A 15,019-nucleotide genomic window follows, 5' to 3' on the forward strand; every position below is an offset into this window, starting at 1 on the left:
ATTGGTCGACCAAATCACATAAAAGGAAAAAATTAAATCTTCTCATCACACTCATATCCATCAATCCAGAATAGTCATTTTCCTAGTCATGTTTCATAGACCAAATCATGTTAAGGTCATAGATAACATGCTAAAGTAACAGACACCAGCCTGAGATCTCAGAAACATAGTTGATAGTCATAGGGATACGAAAATTGACTTATAAAAAGTCATATAGAACTTACACAATGATGAAGAAGGAAGATTCTCTCATTTTCTATTTTGGTCACCAAGTACGCGTGGTATGATACATGCGTTATAATAAATCTTCTATTTTAGGGCGTATATCTCATTATTTTAATTCATTGTACAGATTTTAGTCTAGTTGTTCTTCTACAGCGTATAACCTGAGTTCTTAAAATGAACACTTTCTTTCAGCGTCAAAATAAGATCTCACATCTGCCTTTAATTAGGTCTCTATGATGGTAGGGTACATTATAGTCGATCTATGAGAAATATTGTTTACAACCACATCTTGACTCTAATCAAGGCAACAAAATTTATAGAATAGCCTCTCTTATTTGGCTCTTAAACAAATATATTATTTCATTATTCTACTTGTCTCATCTGAGCTTGCTCCCAGAATAATTGAGGCAACCACTCGTGTAAGAAAGTCGGTCATGACCTGACAACATACTCTCATATTGTTGGGTCCATCTCATTTTAGGGTCCAAAAGCCCAAAGTTCAAAAAAAGTTGCTTGATGTGTAATTAATATTAAGTTTCGGACTTGGATGAAAATTACCATGAAATTTACCTATAAAAGCAAATTGCAGCCCGAATTGGAAAAAAAAGGCGGGGCAAAAGAAATGGCGAGAGAGAGAGAAAAAAGACAATGGAGGTTCTAATTTGGGAATAGTGATTTTAATCTTTGATTGGACAATTAGAAGGTAAAGTTAACTCTATTTTTCCTCAAATTTTGAGGGTAAGTTCACGGCACCACCCTCTACAATCTTTTATTTTATCCTCTTTTTAGCTATTATTTAAAATACTCACTTATTAAAAAGACAGTTATTAAGTTGCTACCGTAAGCTAAGAATACTGAGATTCTTGATGTTGTTAGCTTCTAGTATTATCTAAAGAAGAATTTATGCTATAATCGCATTAAAATAGAGGAAGATTGTATTGGACTATGGTCCCGTAATTTTTCCCGCTTTGGGTTTTTCACGTAAAAATATGTGTCTTTTGTAATCGATTTTTGCTTTGGATTTTGTTAGTTTATTTTTCTGCCTATTTATTTGTGGCACACATCTTATTTTAATCACACAAAGAAAGAAAGAATTTTGTTTCTACTTAATTTATAGCTACTTGTGGTAATTCTTTTCCCAACATAATAATATCAGAGCTTCCAGGTTATGTGTTTAATTACTTGTGTGGTTGAGATGGAGGAATCTTTGGCATGCATGATTAAATTAAAGTCAGGAAATTATGGTATTTGGAAGTCTATGATGGAAGATTTGTTACACATGAAAAACTTACATAAGCCCATTGAGGGCGAAGAAGCTAAACCCGCCGATTTAGATGATAAGAAATGGACTCAATTAAACCAGAAGGCAATGGTACTATTAGATCATGGATTGATCGGAGTGTGTACCACCATGTAGCGAAGAAATCTAGAGATGATATTTTTTGGAGGAAATTAAAGACGATTTGTGAGCAGCCAACAGCACAAAATAAAGCCAATCTGATAAAAAGGCTTGTTAACTTAAAATATAAGGGGGGCCCAATATAACTGAGCACACTAGTGAGTTTTAGGGCTTAGTTGATCAGTTGACTAATATGAAAATTATTTGAGATGATGAGTTACAACATTCTTATTGCTTAATTCTTTACCTGACAGTTGGGAGATATTAGTGGTGTTAGTGAATAATTCAGCGTCGAACGAGAAATTAACCTTAGATATGATTATAGATAGACTGTAAAATGAAGAATCCAGAAGAAAGAGTGTTAAAGTAGTTCCCTCTAAGTTAGATGCACTTGTTTCAGAAAAGCAAGAAAGGCGGGGGAGAAGCCAAAGCAGAAATTCCCACCAACAAAACAATGATAACCTCAAAGGAAGACTTGTGTTCATTGTTTAGCTAGAAAGACACACAGAGTATCTTTTAAAAGATTTTTTTCATCTAGAAAATTACAAATACTTGATTTGATTCACACTAATGTTTGTATGATGCAAAGTAGATTAATAGGAAGTGTATTTTACTTTGTGACTTTTATTGATGATTGTTTTAGAAAAGTGTGGGCTTTAAAATCTAAAGACCAAGTGCTTGATATATTTAAATTCTTCCATGTTTATGTTGAAAATGGTACAATAAGAAAATTAAAATGTGTTAGGGCAGATAATAATGGTGAGCACAAGGGACCATTAAAGCAGTATTCCAAATCCCATGGAATCAGACTTGAGAAGACTGTACCAAGTACCCTGCAGCAGAATGGTGTTGCAGAAAAGATGAATAGAACTATTAAAGAGAGGGTTAGGTGTATGCTTTCTAATGCTAAGCTTTCTAAGTCTTTATGGCAGAGGCTATGCGTACTGCATTTGACTTGATTAACATTTCTCCTTCAGCTCCATTAGATGGCGATGTACCTGAAAGAATTTGGACCGAGAAAGATGTTTCTTATAAACACTTGAAAGTGTTTAGTGGCAGAGCATATGTTCACGTTCCTAAGGCTGAGAGATCGAAGCTTGATGATAAAGCCAAGAAATGCATTTTCTTAGGCTATGTGCATGAAGAATTTGAGTACAAATTATAGGATCCAGTGGCAAGAAAATTAATTAGAAATAGAGATGTTGTGTTCCTTGAAGATTAGATAGTTGGTGATACAGAAAAAAGTGACGAGTCTTAGTTATTGATGAGCATAATTTATATACATATTTTACCCTTAATTATTTAATTGCTAGTTATTTTTATTTGTTATTTTTAATTAATTGAATTACTTGTTGAATATGGAATTAATTGAAGATTAAGAATAAAAAGGGCATGAGGAAGTTCAAATTTGGAAGTCAAAAAGACTAAAATTGGAAGTCAATCCCTTCAAAAGATGAACGATGGGCATGCATTTGGAAAGCAAAGATTTGGCAATTTGGAGTGCATATGTTGGGCATTAAAAGAAGAAGTCATTAATTGGCCTTTTGCTTTTGTGGTCTAACGTGTGGCTAGCTTTCAAAGTTTAATAAGGAAATAATTTTAAAAGGGCTCGGTGAGTGGGATTTGTAAGTTGGTGGATGCCTTTGACTTATAATAAGTTGTGAAGAATTAATGCAATTAGAATCCAATAAGGATTAAGCAAGCCAGTAACATTATATAAAGGCAAGAGAGTAGCTTCCAGGAAAAAGAAAAGAGGTGCAGACACAAGGCTGGGAGAGAGTATTCAGCAGCAGCAACAGTTCGGCTTTCATGGCTGATTTTATTTCTTGTGTTGCTCTCTATTCAAGTATGTCTAGCTAATTTTCTTACACTGAGGTTAAGGATGAAACCCTATTCAATGAAATAATTATCTTTTTATTTATTTAATTCCCTATATATGTTCTTGAATGATTATGGTTTTTATTTCACATGATTAATTGGATGTTATTAAAATCTTTTCATCAATTATGTCATTCATTATTGATTGTTAGGATTAATATTCGATTAAATCTATACTTGGATTTATAAAGTTTATACATAATTATCTTTGATTCTATGTCTTTCATTAAATTGTTTACATAGAGTGCTTAGGAAAATTTTGACTCTTTGTTGTTCAATATATTTACATGGGATGCTTAGAAGTCATATTATTAAGCAGAAAAAGAACCTCCATTAGATTTAATTACTTGGGCTCAATTGTTATATCCATGAGATGACATAAATTGATTTCGAGTTGTCACTCTAAAATTGGGGATTAATTAATATTTAGATAATTACTAATTGAATAGTGGTGGATTCCGAAACCTTGGTAATTTTTGTCTTATTGATTTCTCATTTACTTTATTTGTTTTCTTAATTTAATAAGTTTAATTTCTTTTAAAAATTCAAATTGCTCAACTAGGTTAGGATTAATATTAATTTTAGATTTAAATTAGACTTTCCAATTTATAACAATCCCTATGGGATCGACTTCGTTACCACTATTCTATTTCTAAATTCGTGCGCTTGCGAGTATATTAAAATTTTCACAACAGTTATCTCCAAAGATTCTTATTATTCCAACGCTACCACGCACAAAGGTAGTTGCATGCTCTTCATGCATGCTACAGTGTGTGCTACAATGCGCTACAATCCGCTACAGTTTCACTACAGTGTGCTACAATGCCGTGTGCATCCTCATGCGTCGCCTTGAGCAGCTCTAATGATGTCAGGTCGAGCACCATCTGACTCAATTTTTCGTCCTAGTCCAATGGTGGCCTTATATTTTCAATCAGAGGTCAGAATAAGTCGAAATCACTGAGAAACTAATTCTGGCACTATTCATCATCTTCTCCAAAAATTAGGGTTTCTGACTTCTGTAACCCTAATCCGACCAGATTCTTGTTTTGGTTATAACTTTCTCATTTTATTTTCGTTTTTAACCACATATCATTGGAAAGCTCTCAAAAAGATCTTTCCAATGATATATTACACACAATGTCAAGTTACCTAGACCAAAAGATACGAGCAAATGAAATTTCGGGTTTCATGATTTCTTAAGGTTCACGCAACCTAAACCCTAGGCCCTTTTTTCTGTCTATCAATTCTATAATTTATGCATTAATTTAAGCACTAAGAACATAAAATCAACAGCCACCAGATCACACATTCCATAAATTTCAATTAACATGTGATATTCATGCTTTTTCATGAAATAAATTCAACCATATGCACGAATCCAACACAATAGAAAGCTTTGATACCAATGAAGGAAAAATAAAAGGAATTCAAGAAGCTATACCTTTTTCCAAGAAATTAAGCAGCAAAATATTCAAGTGTTGGATTACGCCAATGGTCGGAAAGAAATCACAAATGGAAATTCTCCTCTATACCACAGTGTAAATGCCCTTTTTTTAATGGGTTGTTCTATGTTCTTTTGTATATGAATCTGAAAGAAATTAATGAAGAAATAGGAGAAGTCTCTGCCTTCGATAGATTAAAATGCTATATTATACTTTGTTTTAATTTAAACAACGGTTAGGGAAGCTGATTCAAAAATCAAAATTCCTTCTAAACTCCCATAAATCAACGTGTAGGGTAACTGCTTGGCAGTTACCAAACTTGGGTCGGATCGGGTCAGCCTATCATGGGCGACCTGTCCATCCAACAAATAGATAAAAACAAAATGTGTTTTTTCTTTACTAAAATAAGAAAAATAGCTACAGCTTACATGGATTAATATATGATATATGATTATCATGTTCTTATTCTCTTATAACCCCTTTAAATAAATAATTGATTGTGACTATAATATTTGAGGAGTATTAAATTCTATAGCGTGGATATTATTGGATGATTAAATTTTCTTAAATTTCGTTCATTTTTTAATCATCTAACGTGTCCACCAAATAATTGTGTAACTGATCCGCAACGTAGCTGGACTCTAAACAATTCAAAAGAGACACAATAGATATCCATTTATTGAAAAATAATACCAGCTTTTCATGAAATGAATAATATTTTATTGTATTTCTCTACAATAATTATAAGAAAACAAGCAATCAGCAGCAATGAATCCACAGCAAGATGGAAACTTTCTTTGATGATGCATCATGAATTCATGACTGGATACTCTTCGACACAACCAGCCCATGGGCCCTTGTTAGATTCCCCAACAATGGGTCTCAAACACTGCAAAACGACGCTACCGCACTTGCTCCCAGTCCCGGCTCCAATTAGCCAAACTCTGTCACCTTTCTTCACTCTCTCTTTAGCCTCCATGTAAGCTAACTCATACCACAATGAAGAAGATGACTGGTTTCCAAATCTGTGCAATGTCATCAGAGCAGCTTCAATGTCCCTCTCCCCGAGCTTCAGATTCTTCGCTATCTCTCTAATCACCGGCCTTCCCGAAACCGGCAGGCAAAAATGTTGCACCGCGGCCTTAAAATTTGGCACATAAACATCACAAGAATTTTTAATAAACCCCTTCTTTATAACTGAAACACCAAGCCAAAATAACTCTCTAAAGGGCAAAATTTTAAAACCCAAAATTGTTATATTTGCTCTAAGAGTTTCTCCGGCGATTTGCAGCAAATCCCTGTTGAGTGTTACCCCAAGTTTCCCATTAGAGTCCTCTTCGCGCATTCCGGAATTATAAGCCTTGTCATCAAAGGCTTTATTGGTTCTCACAGTGCGAACAACTTTGTATTTTGATGATCTTTTTGCTTGTTTTTTGTTTGTTAACAAAACTGCTACACTGCCCATTCTGAAGAGGCAGTTGAGGAGCAACTTAGGCTTCTCGTTACCCGAGTACCAACCGGTGGATAATATTTCAGTGCTGAGGACAAGGGCATCGGAGTCTTTTTGGGTTTTGAGAAGGGCTTGAGCCATGTCGATGGCAAGTGCACTTGCACTGCAGCCCATGCCGGAGAGGTTAAAGTTCTTGATGTCACTCTTCATGGAGTATTTATTGATGATAATGGATGAAAGTGAGGGCGAAGGGCAAAAGCCACTACAGTTTATTATGAGGATGTCAATATCTTGAGGTGAGATCTGAACCTTGGAGAGGAGATTTTCGATGACTGGGAAGAGGACCATTTGAGCTTCTTTGATGGATTCTTGCTGATTGGTTTTTGGAGGAATGTATTGTAATGCTGGAGGGAGATAAGTCTCTTCACTTTGTCCTGAGCAAGTGAGAACTTTGGACATGAAAGCCATGCTTTCGCTGTCGAAAGTTTCTACCAATGAGGAGTTTTCAAGAAATGAGGAGAAAGGGACTCTGCAGAAGCATGGTGGCTTGTAACATGAGAAGTCCACCAGGTATGTTACTGAAGGCTTTGAAAGGTAGAATTGGAGAAGCAAAATAATTGCAAGACAAGTGAAATAGAAGAAATGGCAAATGGGTTTGAAGCGTTGATGGATCAAGAATGCTTCAATGGCAGTTACAAGAATAAGAAATAGAAATTTTAGGGTTTCATAAAGAGTTGAATGCAAGTGATCAGATAGCATATTGCCAAAGCTAGAGAGAAGAGATGCTGACATGCAGTGGGTCTGGGAGTGTCTCTGAGAAGGTTTAAATGGAGTTGAAAGTGAAGGGTACAGACAATAACATTGGAATCCCTAAATTTTTATATTTTTGTAAACAAAGAAATAGTTTATCTATTTGTATCAAATATGTCAATTAACCCTAATAAACGAATGAGGGACTTAGTTGACGCAAATGGATAAAGTATGCAGTTATTTGATAAAACATAAAGATTAATTCAGAGAACCACATGTTATTAACGCAGTAAACAGTGTTTGGCAGATGGTACTCGGTAACTATGCCGGTGATAATAAATACTCATTAAAAGCAAGGCATGGTCAGTCATACTCTTTATATTTGTCAGAGGAAGGAAATTTTCAACGATGACTCTGAGAAATTAATAAGTTGCTATAAAATTTGGACTTCGCAATACAGATCATAAATTTTATGACATAAGCTCAAGCCTATTTTGAGAGCGTAAGTTACCAATACTATTGACTGACATAAATAGAGTTAGTTGAGACCAAGTTATGGAACGGTGTGTAGAGAGTTTCAACCCTGCCTGCTTTGACGGTTTTTCCTCGTAAAATGAAAAAATTTAAGGATAATTCTTGGTGCTGCAGTTCTATATATATATATATATATGAGGGGTGCAGCTATGTTACTACTGTAGTAACATACCACACTCTTTTGTCTTTTCCTAATCCACCGTTAGATTTAATTTAAAACAAGTGTAATGGTTAAGATGCTTGTGTTGGGTTATTAATATTATACTCCCTATTGTTTGCTGCAAAATTACAAAACTAACAAAGTTTAAAACATTGACACATAAGTCCATCAATTTACAATTTAGTATTCAATAATATTTAAAAATTTAATTATATTAAAAATATAATTAAATAATGTATTACTTAATTATATTATAACATTTAATAAGTAAAAATTGATAATTATTTAATAAGCTAATATAACTAATAATAAATACTTAAATATTATATAAAAATAAAATATTACAACATAATATTACATTGTTTAAATCTATTATAGTAATTTATATATAAAATTGATTATTAGTTAACAATTTAATATAACTAATAATAAATACTTAAATAATATATATAAATAAAAATATTATGTTATTTAATTATATTATAATAATTGGTATATAAAAATTAATTATTTTTAAATATTTACTATAACAAATAATAAATACTTAAATATCAATAAATTTGAATAATATTAATTTAAAATTAATAGTAATCTAAACAATTATATAAAATTTTATTACATATACTACAGTTCATGTTGCATCAAATATGATATTGTATTATAGTTTAATACACCTTAATGACACACACTGTAATACAATGTAACTAATGCAATACAATATATCGTGCCAAATGACCTGGATAATTTCACCGATAAATTGATTTATTCTTATATTTAAATTAATATTCTTTCTTATTAATTAATTAATTTAATATATAGTAAAACCACGTATTAATTACAACCATATTTTATAATAAATATGAGTATGAATTTGATCTCTAGTTCTTAATTTGTTGTTGATATTTTTTAATAATATTTATTCAATATACAGTAAATAATTTCAATATGCAATAAAACTATATTTATTTACCAATTAATAATTTTTTTATTGTTTAATAAGAACGTATCTAAAAGTGAGAGGGGGGTGGTGGCAACTTGCTCGTAGTTTGTTCTTATATCTATGAGCTTGAGGAATAAGTTTAGAAGCTTTTAATAAGAACTTGGAGGTCAAGCCATTTTATACTCCACACTTATTTGAGAACCTTTTTCATACTCCACATTTATTTGAGAACCTTTTTCACATCTCATGTTCAATAATTTTGAGTTAATGATAGAATTTAGTTGCTATTTGCTAGAGATATGGAGTTGAAACTAGTGGGCATGTAAAGAATTCAATCATTTTTTATATCATTTTAATTAATTTATTTAGTACAAATAAAAAATTAGTCTTATCAAGAATGTATTTGACATTTACGTAAGTATATGGAGTAAATTTTCTTTTTAAAACTTGATGGTGGGTGTGTGAATTAATTATTAAAAAATATCCTCACCTTTTGATTTAAGTTTAAAAAAATCAAAATAAGTAGGACTAATGAGTCAAAATTTAGGATTATCTGATTTTTTTTTAATTTTAGAATAAAACAGGGATTGCAGTGTAATTAACCCAAAAATTAAAAAAAAAAAAGTGTGGCATGTTACATAGGAGGATCCATATATTAGGGTGCAATTGCACATCACATTTTCCAGCAGCCTGGTTTAGCAAGTTAACTTTCAGTTCTCTATTTGGGGTATCAACGAGACTTTGTATTAGCCAAGCCTTTGGGCAACATTAGTGATGCTGCATCTTTAGAAAGACAAATCAAATTGTACCCATTTTTAATATATTTCATAGATTGCTCAACTTGGACATACGTTGGCGGTTCCCAAGCAAAGCACTATCAATTCTTGCACTACAAAAGAGAAAATTAACAATGTCTTTTAAATTCAACTTCAACTGTATAAATCTTTTTCCACTACATAGAGATTAGCTCTTGTGAATCATAATTAGGTGATCCAAGACCAAGAGTGAAAGCAAGGATAGAGATTACCTCTTGTGAATCACAATTAGGTGACCCAAGACTAAGAGTGAAAGCAAGGATACTAGGAAATTTTGCTTAAGGCATATGAAAGGTGTTCTCTGTTGAGGCAAACAAATTGAGGCCTTAAGCCATTAGTAGGCTAATGGGCTCAATTTTCAGAAAGCCCATTTTTTAACATTGGTGGCCATCTTAGACATTTTGTGGGGATTCTCACTCAACTCTTCTTAATTAAGCAAGGCATAATTAATTCTTGCAATTAGGGGTGGCATTCGGATTGGGTTAAGCTTTTTGAAGCTTACAGTGCTCGGCACTTAAAACCAAGTGCATTTTCAAGTGTAACTATTGGTGGTAGTGCTAGTAGTGGGCTAACTTTTGTGGATGAAGAATATGAGGTATATGAGGACTCAGTCTTCAAAAAATATATGGAAATGGTTGTTGTCACTAGAGATCATATAGAATCGTCAAATGAGTTAAACTTTTATTTGATGGAGTCGGTTGAGTATCAAGCACTTAATTCATTGTTGATTGGGTGCTCCATTTGATATTTTGCTTTGGTAGAAGGTTAATAGTTCAAAACGCCTAATTTTATCGCAAATAGCAAGAGATGTGCTTGCCACTCCAATATCTACTATTGTATCTGAGTTCGTCTTTAGTATGAGAGGTTGTGTTGTATATGAATATAAGAGTTCTATGACTCTTGACATGGTGGAAGCATTAACATTAACACAAAATTGGTTGCGATCTTCACTTTTCATGTATGCAACAACTAACCTTTAGGTGTTAGTTGAGGAAAATGAGTTTATGGATTCTCTTGTAGAAGGTACGAATATTTATGATTACTTAGTTATTTATTTTTAGGACTTTGTTATTTACTCTAAGAGTTTTTTACTTTAAGGTTTTTTTGTTTCATGTAGAGCTTTGTAAGTCGACACAATTCGACCATCCAAGTGCTCCAATATGAAGATTTTGTGTTGCAAGAATAAGAATTGATTGGATCAATAATAAGAATCAATTAATGTTGTGTTTACTTTCTAGAGTGGAAGTGAGAAGTGTAGATTTCTTCCACTTTAGTGTTTACTTGCACATTTTAAGGGAGGATTAGGAATCTCACTACGTGGACTCCACCTACTTTTAGAGTGGGGAGTGAAAGTGGGACTCCCATGGGGGGAGGTGGGAGTGGATTTTTACCCTCCTTTTATTAAATTTAATATTATTATATTTAACTAAATAATAATTTGCATTGATTCTAAGTTAAAATTACTTAAAAATAATATTATTATATTAATAAAAAATTAATAATATTACTATATACTATTTTATTTGAAAATATAACATTATAATATTTATTTAAAAATAATAGTATTATATTTATTTAATATTAATAATTATAATAAATATTTTATTCTAAGAAAATATTAATTTTGTACTAAATAATATTATTATTTTATTATTTTATATAATAATAAATTTAATATAATTATATTATATTAAATAAAATAAATAATATTATATTTTTTAATATAATTATATTTAATAAAATAAAATAAATAATATTATATTTATTTAGATAATATTATTATATTTAACTAAATAAAAATTTGGTTCGATTCTAAGTTAAAATTACTTAAAAATAATATTATCATATTAATAGAGAATTAATAATATTACTATATACTATCTTTATTTGAAAATATAATATTATTATATTAATTTAATATTAATAATTAATAATATTATTAAATAGTTTATTCTAAGAAAATATTAATTTTGTACTATGTTAATAGTAGAAATGTTTCATTTATGTTGCCCTTATCAATAATTTTTAATTTACATATTTAAAATTAAAATTAATAAAAAATTATGATATATATAATTTAGAATATTAATAATTATTATAAATTTACAAATATAATAAAGTAAATATTTATTCATCAAATATATGTTTATTAACTTTATAATTAAAAACTACAATTCTTTAAATAAGGGTAAAATTATAATTTGAAACTATTTACTCACAATTTAAGACAAAATAAACAAATAAATTGGATTCTAATCTCCATTCTATGCTTCTATTCCAGTGTAAGTAAATAACTTACTCTCACTCTTATTCCACACTCCCAATTTTAAGATTTCCACTCCAATCTAAAATGTAAACGCTACTTAAAACATTTAGGCAAAATCATAGTGCATAATGATAGTGTTGGTATAAATTCTAATGTTATTGGTGTCAATGTGTAAGTGTACATAACAAGTAATATAATGATGAGTATTCAAAATCGTCTCCACAGGGATTGATGTTATTGGATTTGCTACAACAATTCTAATAGTGTAGTTTAGATTAAATTAAATTAAAATAAAATAATTAAAGAAACTAATAAACTAACTTAATTAAAAATACAACAAATGAAATCTTAAATCAAACACAAAGATGCAATCAATAATAAATGAGTAGTTGAGTGATTAAACTCACTTAATGATTTTGACAATTTTTCTAATGTTTGACTCGGTTGCTACAGTATCTGCTACAGCATTGGGCAGAATCTTTATGTATCCTCAGTTGTCGCATGTTGGATATCTTATATCCATATGCAGCCTAATAGTAATCAATTGTTATGCCAACATAAGATATAGCATTACACGCTTAAGTTCTAATTACCCTACAAAGTGAATCTCTATGTCTAGTTCATCACTAATTTTAAATTAAGCATAACCCTTTTGGACTCGAGTTAAACTCAACCTAGGAAACTCAATCTAAAACCAAGTATTACTCTTATATGTTCCACTAAGATAGGCACTTTTGTGACTCTTTCTTAACTAATATCATTAAATGGGTGATCAACCGAAATAATAAATAGAAATAAATACTATCAAAACAAAATGTTATAGCAAACATGCAACAACACATATATTCAATCAATAAACCATCAAGATTGTTTATCACTCAATCACAAATAAATTTAGTTCATGGTTTGAAAAGAAAAATAAAGAACAAAGTTTCAGCCATCAAACACATCCTCATAACTAAAAGATAAACAATAAAATAAGAGAATAATAAGAAGGATTGAGTTCCCGATTGATTTATGCAAATTCTCCTCTTCTGCAGCTCTCAATCTCTCTCTTAAATTCTGTTTTTCTTTTGTTTCTTTCTGGTTTTTCCATTTGGGTGACGGCTCCTCATTTTCTTTATGATGTGTGCTCTTTTTATAAATGAAAATTAGGGTAAACTGAAGCCTAAGGCTCACAATATTCTGAGTATCTCGAGCAAAATTTTCTCTATCGTTGTTCTAGGATTGCTACAGCATTGGTTGTTACAGCAACATTACTACAGCAACGGCTACAACAATTGCATAGTTCCATATTTGTTTCAATTCTTCTGTAATTAAGTTCTTTTTCATCTTTTGCAAGCCTATTGCAATAGCATTCCTTCGTTGAAATTTGAGCTTCCAATCACCTACAATTATGCACACAATCTAAGCACACAAAATTATTCTAAAATAATGCAATTTGTTAAAAATAAACTAAAATGATTATTCATGCAAAATAAAACTAAAATGCAATAAAAACATATTATTTACTCTCTAAGTAATAATGATTCAAGTATAAAAGTATCATGATAACTCTCATTTCATAGAGTTATCAGGTAGTACTAGTATACTAGTATTGGGATTACACATTATTAGGCGTATTGAGTGCAGAATGGTAGTACTCGTATAGTCATATTGAGAATATTACACCTTGTTAAGGCATATTAAGTGATTCAACTCAATGTCAATTATTACTTATCCATTGATGCTCGATTGGTGGTGGTTAATTATTAGTGATCTAGAACTGTTGTCTTGAGTGTTATGCTAGTGAAGATAGATTATTAAACTTACATATTTGTCATCTAGATATATGTTGGTGGAGATGGATTATTAATCATGTTTGTCATTTGGAGATGTAACCTTAGTGGCTTTATTGTAATCATTATTTATTTATTTTATGTTTTATTAAGCTTAAACTTTTTAAAAAGGCTTGTTGAAATGTTGAGGATGATTAGTAGTTGATATTTGCTTTTATTTTATATTGATTTGGGCTGGGATTTGAGACTTTCGGAATTTTAGATGTTTGCTAGCGGATGTGGGAAAAATAAACTATTGTAACCCGAATTGAACCTAATACAAAATTTAGACCTAAATTTTCAAAATGAATAAATTTGAAAAGCGAACTCAAACCAAATCGAACCAAATTAATTTTGGTTTGATTTAGTTTGAGATCACGTTTTGAACTTAATTGGGTTCAATTCTCCAATCCAACCATCTAAACTCGAACAACCCAAACCAAAACCTAATTTCCCCTCTCTTACTTGCAAAGCAACGAACAATAAAACAATGTCTCTGAATTACTCTTTGTTTAAGTATACACACAGTTATTGTAAATAAGCAAGTGTCCTAGTGTGAAAGCAAAGATAGTATCTTTTAAAAATTCTAATTGAACAGACTTTGTTTTCTTAGTTAACCTCTTATCAATTTCTTTTATGTTTATTTCTAAAAAAGATAGAGGGATGAATAGCTTAGATTAGTTTTTTACCTTTGTATCTTTTTAGAATTTGAATTTAGATAAGCAACTAAATAAAATTGCTTTATCTTTCAAAAATAAAATAAAATTGCTTCAGAAATTGTACTTTATTGCACAATTAACTATTGTAATTTCTTTTTTATAAATGCTATGCTTACCTATTTAAGATACTTAGATTGTATCCCAACTGATGTGACAAATGATATGTCACTACATGATTGGCTCAAGTGATAATGCATTTATCATTTTTAATACAAATGATGAAATTTTTATAAGTGACGCATCAATTATAATATAAACTAAGCAAGTATAACATCACTCTTCCATTTCTATATAACTTGGCTACATCAGTGAAATATGAATTTGGTTCAAATTTTTTGTTTGTTTTTGTTGGGATTTTTTTTATTTAGTTTGAAAATATTATTTTAAAAAACCCAATAGGACTTGTAAAATATAATTCATCTTGACAGTTGTCTAAGATTTGAAACTAGAGTGAGTTAACAAAGAATCTTCAATCATATATTGTTGTTCCAATAATTTATTTGCATATAAAATAAGAATAATGTTAAGAATTCCAATGATCAAGTCTTAACTGATGTAACATTCAGTTATTGAATGGTAGAATATTAATTTTACCATATAAAATTCACTATCTAATAAATAAAT

The 15,019-nt window shown here is 30.6% G+C and overlaps 1 protein-coding gene across 1 annotated transcript; it reads right to left on the reverse strand.

Moving 5' to 3' along the window:
* Positions 1-5,602: 5,602 nt before the first annotated feature.
* LOC102628384 (3-ketoacyl-CoA synthase 5) lies at positions 5,603-7,205 on the reverse strand. Its single transcript, XM_006490393.3, has one exon. The coding sequence runs from the start codon at positions 7,184-7,186 to the stop codon at positions 5,753-5,755; it is 1,434 nt and encodes a 477-aa protein (XP_006490456.2). The 5' UTR covers positions 7,187-7,205; the 3' UTR covers positions 5,603-5,752.
* Between the last annotated feature and the right edge of the window lie 7,814 nt (positions 7,206-15,019).

The sequence above is a fragment of the Citrus sinensis genome, chromosome 9 (genome assembly GCF_022201045.2).
Source record: "Citrus sinensis cultivar Valencia sweet orange chromosome 9, DVS_A1.0, whole genome shotgun sequence".
NCBI lineage: Eukaryota > Viridiplantae > Streptophyta > Magnoliopsida > Sapindales > Rutaceae > Citrus > Citrus sinensis.